This window comes from Podarcis raffonei, chromosome 2 (assembly GCF_027172205.1).
Source record: "Podarcis raffonei isolate rPodRaf1 chromosome 2, rPodRaf1.pri, whole genome shotgun sequence".
NCBI lineage: Eukaryota > Metazoa > Chordata > Lepidosauria > Squamata > Lacertidae > Podarcis > Podarcis raffonei.
In genome coordinates this window covers 84,670,209-84,692,214 of record NC_070603.1, presented here as the reverse complement: position 1 = coordinate 84,692,214, position 22,006 = coordinate 84,670,209, and the positions used below count along the sequence as shown (strand labels likewise).

At 45.4% G+C, this 22,006-nt stretch overlaps 1 protein-coding gene across 2 annotated transcripts in view; it reads right to left on the bottom strand.

Annotated features, from left to right (window-relative positions):
• The window catches only part of SLC26A6 (solute carrier family 26 member 6), a 40,551-nt gene that overhangs the window by 12,905 nt on the left and 5,640 nt on the right, over positions 1-22,006 (bottom strand). The window contains exons 2-14 of one of the 2 annotated variants that reach the window (XM_053377937.1): positions 20,506-20,680; positions 18,403-18,542; positions 17,468-17,578; positions 12,247-12,422; positions 11,521-11,685; positions 8,515-8,667; positions 6,866-6,948; positions 5,780-5,927; positions 4,110-4,223; positions 3,001-3,078; positions 2,503-2,598; positions 870-976; positions 228-297 (exon numbers count right to left, since the gene is read on the bottom strand). In XM_053377937.1, coding sequence (XP_053233912.1) covers positions 228-297; positions 870-976; positions 2,503-2,598; positions 3,001-3,078; positions 4,110-4,223; positions 5,780-5,927; positions 6,866-6,948; positions 8,515-8,667; positions 11,521-11,685; positions 12,247-12,422; positions 17,468-17,578; positions 18,403-18,542; positions 20,506-20,636 — 1,572 coding nt within the window. In that variant the 5' untranslated portion in view covers positions 20,637-20,680. The remainder of the gene's footprint in view (positions 1-227; positions 298-869; positions 977-2,502; positions 2,599-3,000; positions 3,079-4,109; positions 4,224-5,779; positions 5,928-6,865; positions 6,949-8,514; positions 8,668-11,520; positions 11,686-12,246; positions 12,423-17,467; positions 17,579-18,402; positions 18,543-20,505; positions 20,681-22,006) is intronic. The other variant, XM_053377938.1, reaches the window with a different exon arrangement.

Here is a 22,006-nt window from a genome sequence, read left to right as displayed (position 1 = left end):
CTAGTAAGATGTGAGCAAAAGGGCTTGAGAAGGATAAACCCTTCTGCATCTTGGGATTGTCTCATCCCAGGCCTCCATTAGACATGCACATCTTCCTGGCTCTTCCCGCTCATGTTTGCGTTGGTCCAAGAGGAAGCACAGTGCTTTGTTTTTCAAAGCACACACACCATTTTCTATATAGCCCCTCCATAGTCATCTCCCCAAGTCATTTTCCAAATGTACTTTACCTTTTGATATTCAGCTACATCTCTGTAAACATCAGTTGTGGGCACTTGTCCTAAAATGGAATAATGGGGCCTTAGAGAAGATGGAAAAAGAGAGATTAGCAAAGACTCTGTTCAGTCTACTTAGCAACAACTTCATGACACCTGGAATTTTATGTTGATGGAGAACTTGCCAAATTCATATGGGTGAAAGTTGGAACTTGTTCAATACACCAGTCTGAAATTATGATAAGTGTCAGTTCTGGCTAGAAGTATCTCCTGGGAGGTGAACACATTGGTCAGACATCACCACACTTTCATCATTACAGACTGCTGTATTGATGAATGCCAAAGACTAACACAGTTCCTTTAATATTTATTTCTTCCCAAATGTCTGGCCACTGGCTGTCCTTAAGAGGAAGGGCTATGAAGTGCTTCTGTTCAGGCTAAAACTACTGGTAATGATACATCTTTCCTGGCTATGGCTTGCTCTCTGCTTTGGCTCTGATTCCTGGCTTGATCTTCTGGGTTCCTGGCTCAGCTCTGACATTTTAACTGAGTGGCACCAGGAGGTGGTACCAGAATGCTACCTTTTTTCTGCTACCTGGCAAAGGGCCATTCCCAAGCCCACCTCCCCCTCTCCTTTGCAGGCCAAGGAATACTCACATCTGGGTCCGGAAGATTACGGTGAGAAGTGAAAAGGCCACAGCAACCCCCAGCCCCATGTCAAGATTCAACACAATAGTAGCTATAAAAGTTACAACCCAGATCAGCTGCAGAGCATGGGAGGGGAGAGAGAGAGAAACAATAGAGAAAGTGTAAGTACAATTGCCCCCAAATATCAACAGAAGACTTAAGGAAAACTTGCTGAATTATGCAACTGTCTGTCCTGATCTACAACTGTTCCCTGTTGCACCAAGCCATTGGGACTGTTCAGAACTTCGAGGCAATGACACAGAGGTCTGTTGCCTCCATGGCGACTGCAGAGTTATCCAGTGGGTGGCAGAGGGTGGCTAATATACATTGTGCAGGCTACTGTGGAGCCCCTGGGTGCTCCTATGCATTATTATTATATTTATACCCCTGTCTCTTTACTGAAGGGACGTGGGTGGTGCTGTGGGTTAAACCAGAGCCTAGGACTTGCCGATCAGAAGGTCGGAGGTTTGAATCCCCGTGACGGGGTGAGCTCCTGTTGCTCAGTCCCATCTCCTGCCAACCTAGCAGTTCGAAAGCACGTCAAAGTGCAAGTGGATAAATAGGTACTGCTCTGGCAGGAAGGTAAACGGTGTTTCCGTGCGCTGCTCTGGTTCACCAGAAGCGGCATAGTCATGCTGGCCACATGACCCGGAAGCTGTACGCTGGCTCCCTCGGCCAATAAAGCGAGATGAGCGCTGCAACCCCAGAGTCGGCCACGACTGGACCTAATGGTCAGGGCTCCCTTTACCTTTTACTCTTTACTGAAGTACACAAGGCAGCATAAAATAGTGCAATGCAAACAAAATATGAAAGATAGCCTAAAAACTAAAGCAGAGCTAAAACAATAGCTTTAAGCCAGCAATTTTAAAGAGCATGCATGGAATCATCCAGGGATGTGCTGTTCCTGCATGTACCAGGAGATGCAAGGAAGCATGGATCCTGGATGCACCGCGGGACGCATGGTAGCCTTCGTGAAGGCTGTCGCTTTGATCATGTAAGCTGAGCTTTCTGTACTTCACTGCAAAGTTTGCAACGAGCCCAAGCCTCTCAGCTGCAGTTGCCAACATTTATGGCACTGCCATGTGCCAGGAGCAGCAGGCAAAACAGTCACTGGGGTAACGAAGCCAGACACACAGCAGGGGTCTGGAAAATACTTCAATAAATATAAATTATTTGCAAGTGAGATCTGCAGGAAATACATATTTGAATGCTGCCCCTACTTTCATTTTTGGGTAAAACAACAACAACAGAAACATTCTGGCACATAGAAAACTAGAATGTTTGGGATAAAAACTCTAGCACTGAGATTTCTTCATGACTCAAGGGTTCTATGTGCAGGGATTCCCCAAACCCCCACTCCTGAGGGGAAGCATTCAAACATGCAATCCTGTGCGTTTTAGTTAGGGAGGACCAGTTTGGTTTCACATATTTTCCCAGGTGTCTGCTAGACAGACCTCTGGTTTGCTGTTCTGGAGTTTAGCAAGAACTGCACTGCGTGATCGTGCTGATTGTGTGGTGCAGCAGTGTCAAAGCAGGGCCACAGCAGGCTAGCAGATGAACAGACTTCCACTTATTTCTATGGAGCTCCTCTTTTCTTCCTTACCAGGTCAGTAACGTTGGATCTCCAAAGCATACGGATATCTCTAAACTGCTTGAACATGCCCTTCAGGTTGACAATAATGATAGAAGCTAAAATGGCCTGAGGAACAAGGAAATTGCAAAGATATAATAGAGAACAGGGAGTATCATAACACCCACAACACAGAAAACAACAGAAAAGCCTCAGTTTAAAGAGACTTTTATTGCATAGTTGTGAAGTCTTCAAAGGGAGATGTGGCTGTTTAGTCTTGCGTGTAGATGATAGTTTTCTTTGATATTCTATGTGCCCCTCTGCTGCTGTTGTCTTTCACAAGCTAGATACATATGGCACTGGCACATATAAAGACACCCCCTGCCCCAATAGTTAATCCCACCAACAGGTAAAATGAAACAAACAGTATACTCCTGTGCATGTTTACACAGAAATAACTCCTGTTGAGCTTATTCCCGTGTGTTTAGGATTGTAGCCAAAAACTGAGAGCACTAAGTTTGTTTAACGTACCTTGGGCAGCTGTTCAAAAAGTGCCCCAATCTTCAAAATGGTCACTAGGAGGATGAGACAGGAGACCAGGGCAGCCACCTGCAGAGGAGAGCATAGAGATGAGTAAGTGCAAGGCTGGTTGGAGTAGAAAAGGGCAAGAACCCCCCCCCCCCTGCACACACATACACCCTCCCTTTCTTAAACTACTGACGACATTCCATTCGTTTTCCTTGTGAAAAGCCTAGAGCTCCTCCAGACTTATCAAACATTCCTCCTGTTTGGATTGCACAAAGCTGACATGGAGGTTAGACTATGCCTGGTCTTTACTGAGCATTCATCCTGATTTGCTTGCAGGGTGCTTATACCCCGTTCCCATGAATCATTCATCCAATGCATTTCCCCCTTGCTTTTCCAATCTGGAAAAAGGACAGCTTCTTTTCTTTCTTTTTTTTAAAAGGGGGGCATTGTTGCACTGGAGTGAGAGAGCACTTTAACCCACTTTAATTGTGCAAAGCCATGTTTCTCAGAAGGTGCTCGAATCCCTCCTGAAAAACACTTGGCAGTCTGGAGCAGGGGTCAGCAAACCTTTTCAGCAGGGGGCCAGTTCACTGTCCCTTAGACCTTGTGGGGGGCCGGACTATATGAACGAATTCCTATGCCTCACAAATAACCTAGAGGTGCATTTTAAATAAAAGCACACATTCTGCTCATGTAAAAACACGCTGATTCCCAGACCATCCGCGGGCCAGATTTAGAAGGTGATTGGGCCGCATCTGGCCCCCGGGCCTTAGTTTGCCTACCCATGGTCTGGAGGCACCCCTAGGCTCATGCCTTGCCCTCAGACTGGATACGGTTCCCTGTGAATGGATAGCCAAACCATCCTCAGCACATCAAGTCATTTGTGTTCTATGTTCTGTGAAAATAATGGCAGGGAGAGGGAGATTTGAACTAGGCATTTGACGCAAGAGAGGGACGACAAATCCTAGTTACCTAACTTAACCCAGGATGCTGTTCCATTAGCTCCAAGTGAGCTCTCTCTGCAACCCCGGCTCCAATGCTCAACAGCTGGATTTAGAAACTGCTACCTGCTCCTACCAGAAAAAAGATGACATCTTACATTGGGGACGTACCTGGCTGTTGCCTCCAGTGCTCTCCTGCACAAGGGTGCGGGACATGGAGCAGCTGATGCTGTAACATTGGAAAAAACTGCCCACGAAGTTACTGAGCCCCAAGGCTATCAGCTCCTGCAAGAGACATACCATGGAGAAGGGCTGAGTGTCTGCATGGCTCTGTGGTCCAGTTTCCCATTACACAGGGCTTGACACTCATAAGGATTGACTAGGATGTTCCTATTGTGCAGCCTGCTCTTTTAAGGGCTGCCTGGCCCAAAGCCAATTTAAAGATCAAGGACCAAACACAGGCCTTGAAGATGCCCGTCAACAGCACCCGGACCGGAGACTGAGCAGGCACACAGGTCATGGGATATGCTGCATTTCTGTCCATAATTAATACAATCATTTCTAAGTGTGCATCTATGCATATAGTTTAAGATCTGCAAATTTTATGCACACCTGCAGCCTGTTTGGTCTTTTCTTTGGTTTCCTCACCTTTGGTGGTGTATAAATGGCCAACCTGGGACTGACAGGCAGAATATGTGGATACCCCCCAAACTGAAGACCCACATGTCTCATAAGTACTCATCTATCCAACGGTAAATTAAAACAGATGATAAGATGGGTCAGGGAGCCCAACTTCATCCAGAAGGAAGCATCTACAGATCAATCCACATCTGACTGTTATGTACTGAGTTGAATAGGATCCAAAATACAGCAGTCTGATTGGTCCTAGTACAATAGGATCCAAAATGCAGCAGTCTGATTGCTCCTAGAACAATAGTATTCAGAATGCAGCAGTCTGATTGGTCCGCAGGAGCCACCCAATCCAGCTCCAGGTGGAAGTGAATCCACAACCTGATTGGCCTACAGGAGAATCCTGGAATTAGCCAATCACGTGCAGCCCATTGTGTAAATAATGTATATAAAGCAGATATTTTGGGGGGAAATGTGTCATGCAAATGCAATAACCATATTATAGCATAACAGTAGTTTTCAAGCTGTTCAGACTCAGGCCTCATGCATTAGGAGACCCATTTCTTAATCATTTGCCATATATTTGCATGGTGGTATGTCTCCTGCTGCAGCCCACCTCGGATCAGGCTGTGACCCATTAGCGGGTCCTAACCTGCCAGTTGAAGACCAGTGTAGGAGAAGACAGAAAGAAAAGCCAGTCCATAATAAATGAAGGTTTGTGTCTGAAGCAAGTAATGTAAGCAACAACGTAAGTCTGAAGTAAGTAAAGTAAGCAATGCAAGTAAGTAAGTAAGTAAGTAAGTAATGCAATAATCCTAGCCAACACAAAGGGAAGTCCAATGATCCAATCGCTCAAAACCGCATTACTTCACTGGCTGAACTTATCAGTTGTACTGACTCATACTGACTCAGCAGAATGCTGGTCATAAATCAGTTTCAGCTTATTACCTTAGTCATGAATTCCTGATAACCATATCCTGAAAATGCAAGATAAGCCACATGTGAAGCAACACCTGTACTCGGCAAACCCTCAGGAAGAAGGTTCTCCTGAAGCGCTCTCACCGTTCTTCACAGCTCTACAGTGCCCGCTTCCTCCACCCCTCTCCAGGAAAAACATAACAGAAGCAAAGGCAGAGAACACAAAGCAGCGACAGGGTAAAGGTGAAAGTAATGAAAACCAGGGAGCCAGATAACAGCCAGAGCCTCCTTACCTGGTTGCTGTCCACTTTGTAGCCATGCTTGAGAGCAAAGATCTTGCCGAGCGAGATAGCAATAACGTAGCTGACCATTGCGATGGCAAAGGCATTTCCTACCACCTTCTCAAAATAGTGTACTTTGGGGGCCTGAGGGGGTCTCATCCTGCAATAAGGAAACACAGACGCAGTGAGGCACTTCTGGTCCACAGACAACACAAGGCAAGGTGAGTGAGGAAAAGCTTAATGCCTCCCTGAGCAATTCTTCTCTACCTGGAGATGGGTGTGGGTTGAGGGGGCAGGAAAGGGAGCTCAGTTTAGTTTCCTGGGGCCCAGGGGTGAGGAACCTCTGCATCATGGGCTAACAGGCCTCCCCCATCTGGCCCGAGAGGTCATTTTGGCCAAGCCATACCCTTGCATCTAATGTCATATATTTGGCGTCAGGAGTGGGGCAGGAAAAGGTTTAGCTCAGCCAAATTGTGTTTTGCAGGTGCCACTGATCAGTTGATGGGAAGTGCCTGCAAAGCCCATTGCACAGGGCTTCACAAGACCTGCCAATTGTCACCTCTTGTGAAGCCCCTTCCAAAGCACTTTGAGGCCCATGTCTGTGCCTGCATGGTTTGATTTCAAACTATGTGAGCCAAAATGGGTAATAACAGCTTTTTGCAAGCTCTCCGACCCAGATAAATTAACCAGTGCACAATATGATCAAGTGAAAGTGTGGATGAACCCTTATTATACATTTTCACCATGAGGTCCCTGAGTGGGTTACAAAATTAATATCCTCTTAAAACAAACAAGAAAGCCAACAAATATTTAAAACGACAGCACCATAAATTACAGTATTGGAGTAGGTCTAAAAAATATTTTCCAGCTATCAAAGGCCAGGGAAAACAGGTGCATCTTTAGCAATCAATTGTAGCTATAAAGTAAAGATGCATATCTCTGTCAGGAGAGACTCCAAATTCCCTCTCCCAGGACACTACCACCTAAACTTCTGAAAACAGCAGAGCTAGCAAGAGAACTTCATCTCCCCATCAACACCCAGGAAGAGAAAAATTGCATGTCCTAAGGTGGTTATGGGAAGCAGCCAGAGTGACTCACCCGCTGGGGATTTCACCCACGATGCTAATCCCAAAATTGTCATTCAGCTTGGCAAAGTAGGAGATCACTGTGGATATAATAATCTGAAAACAGGTGGCAGGGTGAGAGGAAGGACTTGGCCACATCTGAGCATTGTTTCTATGTTCATCCACTTTCCCCCCATTCAAATTCGACCAGAGTAGTCCACACTCACATGCATTTGAATTCAAATTCAAATCAAAGGATTCAAAGGATCAACTTTGATCTTTCTCATTCATGACAATAGCCATTCCCTTTTGTGTTTGTCCTTGCCTTCTAATTTGTTGATTCTATTATGCCTAGTAGGGACCAACAGGACATTTGTGCAGGCAGCTTTGTGCATGCCTTAAAAAAAAAATCCCCACCCAATAAGTGTGCAAAATCAGTCAGGCAGTGGTAAACTTGCCTGTGCATTTTTCTGAGTTTGTGCAAATGTGAGGAATCAGAAGAAATATATGTATATACTGTATATATAAGGCCAGTGTGATTTGCCTGTGCAGTATTCTGGTTTTGTACAAATATGAATGATCTTAAGAACTGTCACCTCTTCTGCTTCTCGTTTCTGATATCCAAAGGTCACACGTCAACTCCTATTGGCAGATCCATGAGTAAATATGAGCAATTCCCACCCAGAGGTAGATGGGATGCTCTGGTCTAGTGAAAGCTAAATGTTTGTAGCATATTTGTTAGGGGAGGCAGGACTTTTGTTATGGGGGCCAGATTAGTTGGTTGGTCAGTTAGTTAGTTAAGTATTTCTATTGTTTTACTTGATCAAGGGGGGCAGCTGCCCCCCTGCCCCCTCCAGCTGCACCCATGTTTGTAGAATGAAGCTGATCCAGACTAAACTAGTCTGCCTTGACTTTCCATAATGGATAATTGCTGGCTATGCAAACACAATCAAAACTACTGAGTAGAGCCTCCCAAAATATGGGGGAGATCAAGACAATTTTGCCCATTTAACTAACCTGGACTGTGCTATATAAAGGAGAGAAAGCACTGCAGAGTCAATTCCAGAGAAGAACTCCATGTTAAAAGTGAAGGTCCAGTAGCATGGCTTTCAGGTTGTCATCTTCCATTACAGAAGATTCCCTGGGTTGCTCAACCACTGGATGCAGAGCAGGTAGGTGCCTTGGACCCCCCCAAAACCTGGTACCCTCCAGATGTTTTGGACTCCCACTCTCATCAGCAGGCTGAGGCTGTTGGGAGTTGTAGTCCAAAACATCTGGATGGCACCAGGTTAGGTGCAGCTACTTCAGACACAGCCTTTTCGGTTGCAGCCCCCAAACCTAGAGCCACCTCCGAAGAGAGATATGCCTGGCCCTTTTGTTACTCACTTCTGGCTAAGCAGCAAAAAGTGCTTTCATTTCAGTGGTCCTTATTAAAATACTGCTTTTTAATAAGAACTTAGCTCCTGCCATTTTGTTGTTTTAGTTTGTTAGTCTTCCTTATAATTGTTAAACATGATTAAATAAATCCCATTCATTTTTCCGGAAAGTTCTAAGGATTATTTAATAGCTACTACAATGTTGTTTCTTGCTAATTTACTGTTTGTGAGCCCACCATGCTATTTTTATTTTTCTAAAAAAAAGAGGGACAGGGTAGAAATCCTAGAAATACAGAGAATAAATTACCGTGAGAAGCTCAATGGGGATTGGGATCGGAAGCTTCTTGCCAATTTTGTCATTGAGCAGCTTCACAAGCAGGATCGAAACCATGGCGACCAGAGAAGTGACCAAGGTGCCCACATTGGTATTTGGCAATTTTGAGCAAACTTCCAAAAAGGTCTGTAGGGGAGGCACAAAGCAGGGGAAGTAATTGTGAAAGAATGAGCATGGAGGAAACATGAGAGGAACAACCAGAGACCCCAATGCAGTGTAATGTTCTGCACTCCCTTTACCTAAACTCGGGGATAAATATGTGTAAACAAACCATATTTCTTAAAGATACCACCATTTCTGCTGTGCCTCAAACCATGGCTTAGTGTCAAGACCCCTGGAATTTTAATGACCCTCCTTTGATACACACATGCTGATCTCTTTTATTGTGGGGGTTTCCATTTTTTATGCTGCTTTCTTGGTTTGTCCTCCTTATATTTCAATTGATTTGAATAATTGTTTATTGTTTAGATCCCATCTTTAAAGAATAAAAATATATATTTGCAAGGAAAAACACCAAGCAACAGCAATAAAAAGAGCCACGCCTGCGATCAATGGCGGTTATTCTTCGTAGCGTGGCATGCATAAAAACCAACGGAGGAACAGTTTTAGTATTCCAAAATCTTTTATATGCCTTGCTGTGGGTCCATTGGGGCGGAAAGGAGGAGTATTAAAGGACTGCAGACAAAAGAAAACAAAGGAGCCTACACTTGTTCCTTAAAGTGAAGTGATTCTCCTCAATCCCCAGTTGATCTTTGCTGTAAATTACGTTTCCATGAGACTTTCTCTGCTGTGGGCACACTTTGCAACCATTGTCAGTGGCAATCTGCTGACAGCATCAACATTCCGCAGGAGAAAATAGGGATGTTTCATGTTTTACCCCCATTCCCATACCAAGGCCTTGTCCACACCTCACCTCCCTACTGCCACTTCCCCCCAAGAAAACCTGCGGTTTACTGCTGAATCAGACCAATCCATAGATTGCCATTTGTTTCGATTCAGCAGTAAAGATCATGTTTCTCAGGGGAAAGCTGTGGGGCAAAGCAAAACTGCTGAGACCAGTGCCAAGGAAGCTCAGGACAAGCGGAAAATTGCTTGGACCTGAACTTTCTGGGTGCTGGACAAGCAGAATTGTGGAGGAGCCCTCTCTGTCTGACCCCTCTCTGACCTTCCTTGGTTCTTCTCTGACTGTTGTATTCATTTTCTCAGAAATAGGCTGTCCTGCCCTGACTATGGAAGCAAAGCTGTTTATTAGTAAACAGACCACAACAGCTTCCTTCCTTCAAGGCTTAAGAATTTTTAACCTCACAGTGAATCTAAGTGTGCTTTTTATAGAACCACTGCGCCACAAATGTTTTCAGAAACATTTACAGTCTTTATAGGGAGTTATGGGGAGCTGGTGGTGATGGTGGGGTGGGGAGAGCTCCTCTACAGTATGCATGCTCACACCAATAACGTTTTCAAAAAGTAAAATAAAATAAAGCATCCAAAATCCTCCTAAAAGAGGCAAAGCAGAGATATAACTGGGGTAGTGATTTACCAAAGCTGAGTACCAGAAAATGGGAAACAGGTGCATTTGGCATGTATGGATTTGTGTATGCTTAAAATAGCACGGGATCTTTATATTGGGATTTATTACACCTGCCAGACATACCTAGTGATTCAGAAAACACGATCCGAATCCCTGGAAGCCACACAAGGGAAGGCACTGGCATCCTCTTGGAAGCTGTGGCACTGCGCTTGCCATGATGGGATGGGCAGAGCAAGGTGGCTCTGAGGTTGGGGTAGCTCCAGGGCAGTGGAGGCCAACCTGCTGCTCTCCTGACCTCACCCTCCCTTGCCCTGCTCCGTCCTTGTCCCAGCAAACGCAGCCCTGCAACATCAGGAGGAGGCCACTGCCTTCCCTCGTGTGGCTTCCAGGGGTTTGGATTGTGTTTTCTGAACCTCTCTGTGGCATGAGAGGATGAGGTCATTCGCAGAAGCTAGAGGAACAAGCACGTGTAAAAATGTCATGTGGAACATGGTTAAGAAAGGGCAGGAGTCATTGGCACCCTTGGGGGTTTCCCTCCCAATGCAAGTAGCAGCCTCAGGGAGACGATCAGTGCTTTTTTTCTTAAAAAATCTTTAAGGGTACTCTCATTTTGACTCAAGAAAATCACCATTTTATAGTTCAAATTGGGAAAAATAAATATAGTAAATGAACAAAAGTACAAAGATTCACAAAATGTTTAGGAGTATGCGTACCCTTGCGTCCCCCCCAGAAAAAAAGCACTGGAGACTATTATTGTTTGGACCTCACAGCAAATGGGGAGGAGGGTTTAACTCTCCTCTTCTAATGCTACAGTCTGGCTGCTGTTTGGTAAACCTGCCCAACAAACAACAACAAACAAACAAACAAACAAACATGCATATTAATAGCCTCCGTAATGTTGACTTGATGTATGGAAGTGAGAGCTGGACCATAAAGAAGGCTGATCGCCAAAGAATTGATGCTTTTGAATTATGGTGCTGGAGGAGACTCTTGAGAGTCCCATGGACTGCAAGAAGAGCAAACTTCTCCATTCTTAAGGAAATCAGCCCTGAGTGCTCACTGGAAGGACAGATCGTGAAGCTGAGGCTACAATACTTTGGCCACCTCAAGAGAAGAGAGGACTCCCTGGAAAAGACCCTGATGTTGGGAAAGATTGAGGGCACAAGGAGAAGGGGACGACAGAGGACGAGATGGTTGGACAGTGTTCTCGAAGCTACCAGCATGAGTTTGACCAAACTGCGGGAGGCAGTGGAAGACAGGAGTGCCTGGCGTGCTCTGGTCCATGGGGTCACGAAGAGTCGGACACAACTAAATGACTAAACAACAACAACAATGTTGACTTTACATCTAGCATGTTGCTAAGATAGCTTCCAGCTCCACAAGATTTCAAACTCCTCCACCGACTCCTCTCTAGCCTAAACCTGCTCTTTCCCGGGCCCAACTGTACTTACATAGATTATTGACAATGGCCCTGCATACTCCTTCACAGTCACCCCAAAGACGTACTTCAGCTGGGAGATCAGCACTTGGATAGAGGCCGCTGTGGTGTAGCCCCGCACCAAGGGCTCAGAAAGGTAGGTGGCCACAAACCCAAACTGAAGCAGACCAAGGGCAATCTAAAAAAAAGAAAGCAGGGGGAATAACATCCTCATGTTGTCTCTCTCACACAACTCCCTTCCAGAAATCTCCCTGTGGGACACAGTAGATCTGAGGGTGTATTGCTGAGGTATCTTGCTATGAGGCCTGCTGGGACTTGCCAGAGACCCAGGACAGAATACAGAACATAAGATCAACCAGTTCTGTCCCTGTGAGATGGGGCCAAACATAAAGACTTATTTAAAAGCCTGTCAGGTTGCCGGAGAAAAACCTGAGACTTTAGAACAGGGGTAGACAACGAGCCCTCTGATGTTGCTAGACTAAAAAAAGTGCATTATATAAGGGGAAATTACAAACAAAACCAAACATATTAGAAGAAATATGCATGGAAATGTACACAACCTTGTGTGCGAACTTATAAAATATATTTACAATAATCACAATCTAATGGGGAAATGGGCTGGACTGAGCTTAAGGCTGTAAAAATGATGAACTGAGACATAATTGACAGATTCATTCATTCCTGCCTCCTTTGTTATTGCTGAGAGAGAACATGCACACTTTTGGGTCCCACCACTCACCTGAAATATGCCCACCAAGAAGGCGAGTGCACCCACCAGTTCCACTCTGGCAGCATCCCTCAGAGTCTCATTGACAATGGTGACATTCGTACCGTTAACCGCCTCCATGTACTTTCCGCTTGGTTCCAGTGAATCTGTCACACTCCCGATCATCACAGAGATGATAGCAAATGGGCCTGTGAGGAGGAGACAGAGGCTTGGGCCAAGAGATCAGCTACCTGTCTAACCTTGCATCCCACAAGAATCCAGTCCTCTTTTGTCACAAGCTCAGTTGGCTTTGCTTATCCATCCACATCACCAAGATAGCAGGATTTACATTGGCTGCCAAAGGATCACAATTTGGGCCAGAGGAAGAAGATCCCAGCTTCCTGCCTTTAAGGGTATTTTGATGATGATGATAAAAGTGTTACGAAAAAGCAGCAATGCAGAAGCGAGCTCCAGGTGGAAGGAATGGTAAACAGGATGTGGATGTTATTGGATTGTACCGTGGGAACCAGGGACAGTCTGTTCAGAGCTCTGAGCACCGGATGTTAGCTCAGAGTGACACATGACCCTGTACTGGAAGTACATGGGTGGAGTTTATTCTCTCTCTGCAGTTGGAATCAGAGTGTACAGACGTGTTTCTCTGTACTGCTGAAAGACAGGAATAAAGACATGTAAATATATTTCTGTCTGTCTCTTTCCCCCTCCCTGGGAGAGGAGGGGGAGGAATGGTGTGTTCTTCTTTCACGTTGGGAAGAATCGCCGAGGGAGACCTCCCTTGATCCTGCCGGGAGTCGCTGGCAGGGGAGGTCAATAAGGATTCAAGCCGGGCACCTGGAGGGTGGCCAAATTCCTCTGGACTAAGAGCTGGGACTGGAGGCTCTGCTGGCTTGAATTCCGACATCTGGTAGCAGACCGATGGTTATCTGATCTATGAGAATCTGCATGAGAGGTGAGAGGTCGATGAATCGTTGCCATCCTCTGCACCTAAGGAGATAAAGAAATGCGTCTGCCTGCAGCCAGAAGCTGAACAGAACAGACAGCTGGACACCGAGAGGAGTGTATGCTAAAAGGTAGGCTGCATTTTGGGCAAAAGAGAGTGAACACAGAAAGGATTATTCTCTGTTCACGGAAGAGCTGCATTTTGAGAAAAACAGCTCTGAAAGAGCAAGCTTGCATACCAGGCATTCCTGTGGTGAGATAAGGAATCCCGTCTTGAGCAGGTTGCTAGGCAACGTCTGCCAGCACTTGTAAAGTTAAAGAATGGCTAAAAAGAGCCTGGGAAATCGAAAGTGTTTTGATATCTGCGCAGCTGTGCAAGGGTTTTGAAAATAAGCCCAAAGGTTTGCCTGCCAGTGAAAGCAGTAAACAAGCCTAAAGACTTTTGGAGTTTACTGGCAAGAAAGTGAAAGCAGGCTTGAAAGAGAAAGCACAGACTTGAATTCAAAATGGATTCCAAGAAGGCGGGAGGGTTGCCCTATCCCCCTCCCCTGACAAATGACAATTATTCATCTTGGTCTATAAAGATGAAGGCCCTGCTGCAGAATCAGAGGGTCTTTGACGTAATTGAGAACCCCATCCCAGCAGCACCAACCCGAGGTTGGGAGTCACAGAATCTGAAAGCCAGAACGGCTATAATTCTGTGTGTGTCAGATGACCAATTGGTGCATATTCAGGGTTTGGAATATGCACGGGAAATTTGGGAAATGCTGCGTAGAACACATCAGAGGGATGCTGGTTCTTCAGCGTTGCTGTATTTTGAGAAGCTGACCAATCTGAGGCTTGCGCCTGATGGAGATGTTCAAGCACACCTGACGGAGATGAAATATCTGCGCCAGCAGATGGTGGAACGCAATTTCCGTCTCCAGGAGGAAGTGTTTTGCTTCATGATGATCAACAGCCTAAATCGGACTTACAAAACGGTTGCCAGTCAGCTTGGTTCCCTCCCGGCTCAGGATTTGACCGCGGAAAGGGTGACTGCCGTCGTGTTGAATGAACATGACAGACTTGCTGCACTGGAAGAAAAGGACAGGGGGAGGGAGGAACGGAGTTCTAATTCCCCCGCAGATGAAGCTACTGGAGAGAAAGCTCTAGCTTTGAACGCTGTCCGATGTTACAATTGTGGACAGGCTGGGCATCTTCAGCGGAACTGCAAGAAGCCACGTCAGCCTAAAGGAGCGAAGGGCCGCTCAGCAAAGCCTGAGGCGTCAGGCAAAGGTCACACCAAGACTTCGGTGAAACCTGGAAAAGCTTTGATGGCGACAGGAACCACGCCAGACGTTGGGAACTCGTTTGTTATTGACACAGGAGCGACAGTTCATATGTCTCCACACAAAGAACTCTTTTCATCGTTTAAGAAGCAAAGCTTCGCTGTGAAACAGGCCAACAGTCAGGAGCTGGAAGCGGCCGGCGTGGGGACTGTCTATCTTAAGAGTCTGGACTTGACAATAAACAATGTTTACTTGGTTCCTGAATTGAAGTTCAATCTGCTAAGTGTTTCGCAGATTGCAAAGAGAGGACTGAGACTGTCCTACGATGCTGAGAGCTGCAAGATCTACAAAGATGGAGAGTTATTTCTTTCGGCCAGAGAGAAGGATGGACTATATTTGTTGACTTTTGCACAAAGTGATTACATGGAATGTAATTCATCTGTGTCTAACCTAGTTTCTCTTGCAGGTGTGAGCAAGAAGAAGACCGGGGTCAACAGAGCATTTCAGCGGGTGTATGCTGATGTGATTGGTCCTCTAGAACCATCTAGAGGCAATGCAAGATATTATCTTGTGTGTGTGGATCATTTCTCTAACTATGTCTGGGTTTATGTGTTGAGAAAGCCACAGGAAGCCTTGGAGAGGTTTCAGGAGTTTTGTGACAAAGTTAAGAGTATGCATGATGCTAACATTGATTGTCTATTCACAGACGAGAAGCAGATTTTTCTTTTACGGGATTTCCAAAGGTTCCTGCAGAAGAAGGGGATCAGACACAAGATTGCTGTTTCAGCGGAAGCGTGGAACAGGGGTGTCTGTGTACGGGTGAACAGAGAATTGCAAAAGGGGATGGATGCGCAATTGCTTAGTTCACATCTGCCACATGAGTACTGGGCCGAGTCTCTAATGTCGTTCTGTTATACGAAAGTGAGAAAGGTTTCAAAAGAGTTGGGAAGTTCTCCTTTTGAGAAACTGTTCCACAGAAAACCTTCTGTTGCCCATTTCAAGGCTTTTGGGTCTCATGTGAGAACAGAAGCTCCAGGTGGAGTAAAGAATGCCAGAGGCATTTTTGTGGGGTATGAAAAGGGTCTCTACAGAGTAATTTTGTCTGAATCTGGTCAGGTGATTCTCACAAAATTTCTAGAGAGTGCTCCTGAACAGGAGAGAGTGATAGTACACACATTTCCCACTGAGGACGATTCAGATGATGATGATTTTACTGATTACAGCTGTACTGAAAGTGATGACACTGATAGCTCGGAGAGCTCAGTTGTCACAGTCATTGAGAGGAAGTCTCACACAATGGATAGGCCTTCACAACTGAAGGATGAACCACTGTTTACCATTGGAACTGGTTCTCCAAAGAGTCCTGAGACTGGACCAGTGAGCAGAGAGGATCAGCACCTCATACGTAGGTCTGAGAGAGTTACAAAGGGTCAACCACCAAAGAGGTACTCAAAAGAGTTTGCTAACTTAGCTGTTGCATGTGTTGCTGTTGTAAACAACCGAGAACAGGTTGGAGTTGTGTCTAAGTCAGAGACAAAGACACAACAGAGAGTTTCTAGCCAAGGTAATGCAGATGCACTCATTCCTTGGAAACCAGACAACCAGAGAGGTACACTGGGGAAACCAGTGGCGGGGAGTTCCAAGGGTGGAACTGAAACAACAGGGGAGTGTTATGTGTATAACAACTGTTTGTTTTCTTCTCTGGATCACGCTTTGTTTGCCGCAACACGCATTGATTCTTTTGGGGGAGGATGTTACGAAAAAGCAGCAATGCAGAAGCGAGCTCCAGGTGGAAGGAATGGTAAACAGGATGTGGATGTTATTGGATTGTACCGTGGGAACCAGGGACAGTCTGTTCAGAGCTCTGAGCACCGGATGTTAGCTCAGAGTGACACATGACCCTGTACTGGAAGTACATGGGTGGAGTTTATTCTCTCTCTGCAGTTGGAATCAGAGTGTACAGACGTGTTTCTCTGTACTGCTGAAAGACAGGAATAAAGACATGTAAATATATTTCTGTCTGTCTCTTTCCCCCTCCCTGGGAGAGGAGGGGGAGGAATGGTGTGTTCTTCTTTCACGTTGGGAAGAATCGCCGAGGGAGACCTCCCTTGATCCTGCCGGGAGTCGCTGGCAGGGGAGGTCAATAAGGATTCAAGCCGGGCACCTGGAGGGTGGCCAAATTCCTCTGGACTAAGAGCTGGGACTGGAGGCTCTGCTGGCTTGAATTCCGACAAAAAGAATAATAATAATAATAATAATAATAATAATAATAATAATAATTAATAATAATGATGATGCGATAAACCATCAAACATTAAAAACTTCCCAAAACAGGGCTGCCTTCAGATGTCTTCTAAAAGTCAGATAGTTGTTTATTTCCTTGACATCTGATGGGAGGGTGTTCCACAGGGCAGGCGCCACTACCGAGAAGGCCCTTTTTGAACAAAGAGGGCTTGTCCCCTTACACCTCACCAGTCACCTGGTTCGAGATAGCAAATGAGTCTTGTGAAGCAGGGCAAGCGGCAATTAAGCCAACTTAAATTAATTTGAAGATGCGTATACAAAACTGCCAAGTGGAAAATCAGAAGTCATTATTTCCTTTAAAAAAAATTCTCTTCTTATCTCTTTTAAAAATCTTTTTTTCGCTATGATTTTTAAACTCTGTTCTTTTTCGTTAACTCTTATCTATATTTATGTTCTGTGATGGATGGAAGATGAGAGGCAGGGCAGAGAGGATCTCCCAAGTTAGGAGGCTGGGGAAGAGGAGGAAGCCCCCAGGTGAGATGTAGGGATGGCTTACCTCCTTTGGTGTGGATGAAGAGTAAAGCTATAACCTAGATACAGGGTTTTGTATTTTCCTATATTTTCCTATTCTCTTCCATCTTCTTCTTCTTACTCCTTTTTTTTTACGCTTTCCCTTTTCTGTTTTCCCTCTCTGCTTTGCTTTTATTGTGATCTAAAACTTTCAATAAAAACTGAACTCCTACGCAGATCCCAGAAGGCCTCTTCTCCCAGCATCCCCTGCTCACCCACAGAGATGTGCCTGGAGGTCCCAAAGAAGAAATACAGCAGGACGGGATAGAAGGCGGAATACAAGCCGATGACGGGAGGCAGCCCTGCTAGAAGCGCATAGGCCAAACCTAGGCAAAATAAAGGCGGGTGTTAATACGCAGCCACTGCTTGGTACCTTTGCTTAGAACACAGGCTCCATTGTATCCTAGGCACCCCACTCAGACGTGCTGTAGTTTTATCCACACACCAAGCCTATGTATGCAGGCAACTTACACAGCCTCCTGCTATTTCCCAGCATGGTTTAGTGGTTACAGTGTCAGACTAGGAGTCTGGGAGAAGCAGGGTTCAAACCCCCATTCAGCCACAAAGCTCACTGGGTAGTGTTGGGCCGGTCGCTGACCCACACCCAGACCTACCTCACAAGATTGTGGTGGGGTTTAAATGAGGGGTGGGACCCATACATGCCACCTTGGAGAAAAAGGTGGAATAGAAATGCAACAAGGTTGATAAATACGAGTCTGCCTCAGAAATTCCAGACTGCACCCTTCACGTACATCCCCTTCTCCTCATCTAGCTTTTTTAGCCAAAGCTTTGTTTTCCCCAAGGTCCTCAAGGCTGTATTTCCAACGGTAACTTAAATCAGAAGCATGTTTTCATTTGGGTTCCCTGTCCAGTTGTGTTTTGGTATCCAGCAGCTCTTCCAATGTTTGTGAAAGTTCAGCACAATATAGCAGAAAGACATGGTCTCTTGAAAATCTGGTGTCAATGGCACACCCACGCCAGGTACACAGACAAGGACCTGTCCACTTAAGACTGAAGCACAGAAGGGCCACCAAACCCCATGGAGGCTCTTTGCTCTCCAAGAACAGGGGAAGAAATGGATGACAGTCAGGGCTGTCATCAATGGCCTTGTGAGGTACAAGGGTTGAGGACTGGCTCCCTGAAAGCTTACCCTGAGGGAGATGCATGATTCCTACACTGAATCCTGAGATGATGTCCCCTAGCAGCCAATCCTTGACTGGGTACCGCGGTAGCCATTTCAGGATGGGGAAGAACTTGAACAGCAAGGACTTTGCAGTCGGACCTGAGCATCTGTGAGGGAAAAGTGCAAAAAGGCATGTCTGAGAGGGAAGTTTGGTCTTCAAATTGCACTGTGGCCCAGCAATGGAAGAACTGGGAGGTCAAAAATACCCCGTTCTATCTTGGGCATGCCTCTTCTTGCAAGAACATGACTGTCAGGGAACTGCCATTGGAACAGGGGAGGGAGGCAGGGGGATACAGAGAGCCTCCGACTCTTCTCCAGCGGTAGGGAAAGCCACACCTCCAGTGGAGCAGAGGCAGAAGGGGCCAGCCAAGCGAGGAGAGGGCTCGGAGATGATACTGAGAGCCCAAGCACCTCATCTAGCCCGGCTGGCCAGAAGGCAGACGCGCCGTTTCCGTTGCCCAGCTTGCGCAGACAGGTGAAATGTAAGGAGGGGAGGTGGAGATTTGGGGTGTCTAAGTTCTTACGTTGGGAGAGAAACCAGAAGGGGCCACTCCTGGAATCTGCAAGTGACTAAGATGGACATGAACTCTGTGGTTCTGCACTGTAAATACTTTGCACCAATAAACCTGTAAAAGACAGGTCGGAGTCCTGCCTGGTTACTCACAAGCAACCACCACCAGCGTCTGACAATGACTGTTAGCCGGCAGGCGTCTCCTTCAGAGACAGAAGGGACCAAATTCCACATCTGTAACATTTGGGCAGATGTGGAGGCTAAAGGAGGCAATGAAGGAGGTGGGATTGCCCCGCCCACCGCTAAACTACTCATGTGCAAAGCACAGTCTCTAGCTCTTCCTGCCCCTTTCGGTTCAGGGACTTGGCCAGGAGTTCAGCAGGGCTTGGGAGGGGAGGCTCCGGACTTGAAGCCCTCCCACAGGCCTTCTGACTGGTAATTGGTGGAAGGAACTGGCTACAACCCAAAGATTAAAATATTTAAAGTGGTAGAAGCAAAAGCGCACAGCACTCTCCATTTTCAGGGTTGGTGTACATGACTGTGAGCCACTTCAAAGGTACAGTTCATATGCACATAATATAGTCCTTTGAGATCTGTATCACTTGTGACTGCAGAAGAGAGTCTCACATCTTTGTCCATGGAAAAAGTCCTTGCATAAGGAAAATTTGCATATCAAGGACAGGGTCCGTCTAAAGCCCCTTCTCACAAAATGCCATTATTCTATGGGAAAGAAGGTTTATTTTTACAAAGGGAACATGCAATGCCCTCCACTACCAGCACCACACATTCACTGCAGCCCTAAGTGGAATGACATTAGAAGGGCAATATCTTGTCTGATGCATGTTCTCTGTGACAAGAACATGCACTGAGGTTTTTTTCTTTTAAGGGAGACTAGTGGGATCCATGACAAAATGTTGCAGCATGGAGTGCTGTTGTTCATTGTGTCAGCCAGCCAGCCAGTCATACCCTCCTCCATGATGCTCTATTCCATACCCCCTCCACCGAGTTTTCAATCTATTTCCCCCACCCAACAGTCAGCGTTCTGCAACCACTATACCTAGCTGTCATTAGCCCTCTGGGTGGTTTCCTGCCCCTTAAGGCTTTTTCTTTTAAAAAGCTTTTAGTAAACCTTGGGTAATCCCCAAATAACTCCTTTTTGTGTGATGGTGGCATTTTTGGCTCTATAAGCAACAGCACACATTTTTTTTGGTCACATATTGTCACACAAGCATCAGAAGTAGAAAGAGCAAGAAGGATAAACCAATGGAAGTGACTGGAGCACTGGTCTATGGTCCTCCTGGTTTCTAGTCAAGTCATTCTTCTTTTCAGGCTGTGTAGATCCCATACATTTAAAGCACACAACTTAACCCAAAGAATCCTGGGAACTGTAGTGTTTGGTTCAGCTCTGTTAGGCTGAACTACTGTTCCCATAATTCTTTGGGGGAAGTCATGTGCTTTAAATGTACTGGTATGTATACAAATTCAGGGCTTGCAAGTTCCACAAGGTGCTCTACAGCCTTCCCAAAAAGTCCCTTTAGTGAGCTATAGAAACATCATACCTTATCTTCTGGATCTTGGTAGAGAGAGAGGTTGAAGGAGCCTCATTCCTCAGGCCAATCGTCTCTAGTTCAGCCTCAGTCAATGTATGATGCTTGGCCCTGGAGCGGCACGACACTTCGTTTTCTTTCATCTCCTTGGCAATAATGTCACCTGCCTTATGGACTCACTCTGAGGCTAGGAAGAGGGGAAGGAAGCAAGAGGGCCATTAAGACCACCTGCCACTCTGAGAACTTTGCAACCTTGGATTCTGCCACACATTTTCTTTTAAATGGGCCTGGGAATAGAGCATTTAAAATAAATACAGTACAGGCCAAGGATGTGGAACCTGTGGCCCATCTGTGGTGGTGTCGGCACTGGGCTGTTTCACCTAAAGTGCCACAAGACTTGGGCCTTTAATACCCAAAGGCTCCATGGTCAATGGTCAGGATGACAGGAATTGTAGAACCATAGAATTGTAGAGTTTGGAAGGGACCCAAGGGTCATCTAATTCACGAACAACATAAACGGAATATAGAGGTTCCCGTTATATGAAATTGTGGGCAACTCATGTCATGCAAGAATGAAATAACACAACCTCTTTAAAATAAAGATAATAACCAGTTATCTGATGCTGAACAAAATGTTGGACATCTGGCCTATAACTCCGAGAAGTCAAATGAGGTTTCCCCTGGCAGATCGGGACAAATATATTACTGTTTTAGTGGCTTCCTTTTTAGTCACAATTTTACCTGAAAGGGTTCCCAATGAACCATCCTTTCGGGGAACAGACAGGGTGAAGCAGAATATCTAAGTGCACACGATCACAGTGTGACCTTAGGACCCTTGACAGCTTCACCCTTGTCCTTTTAATTATCCCTGTGACCTGAAATGCTTTATACTGCGATGCCAATAAAGGTATTTGATTTGCAAATATTGTTCAACAATAGTCCTAATATACATTTTTAATTCATTTTGATACTATTATCCAATAATGTTTGTAAATGAATATAGACAGACAACAATAATTGTATATATAGAAAGATTTATTTGTTTACAGACATTTTATGGAAAAAATTGAATAACATATGTATGCTACAACAGCAGCAAGAATACTTATCGCAAAGCATTGGAAGACACAAGATCTACCCACCCGGGAAGAATGGCAGATGAAGTTGATGGACTACATGGAACTGGCGGAAATGACTGGCAGAATCCGAGACCAGGGAGAAGAGTCAGTGGAAGAAGATTGGAAAAAGTTTATTTACAGAAATACTGCAAAATTAATGAATGTTAGAAGGATGCTGGAATGAAGTTATATGGCTTTAGCAGAAATGTTATAAAGAATTAAGTAAAAATAGATTGTTAATGGGCCAAAGTGGAAAATTTAAGGTTAGATTGTGTTAAGATAAATTATAGAACAAAAACTGAGAAAGATGGGAAGGATTTGCTGAAATAGCTAATTGAATTAGAATACAAAAAAGGGAGGTGTGAGGAGGTCGATGAAACAAGTAAATGAAAGAC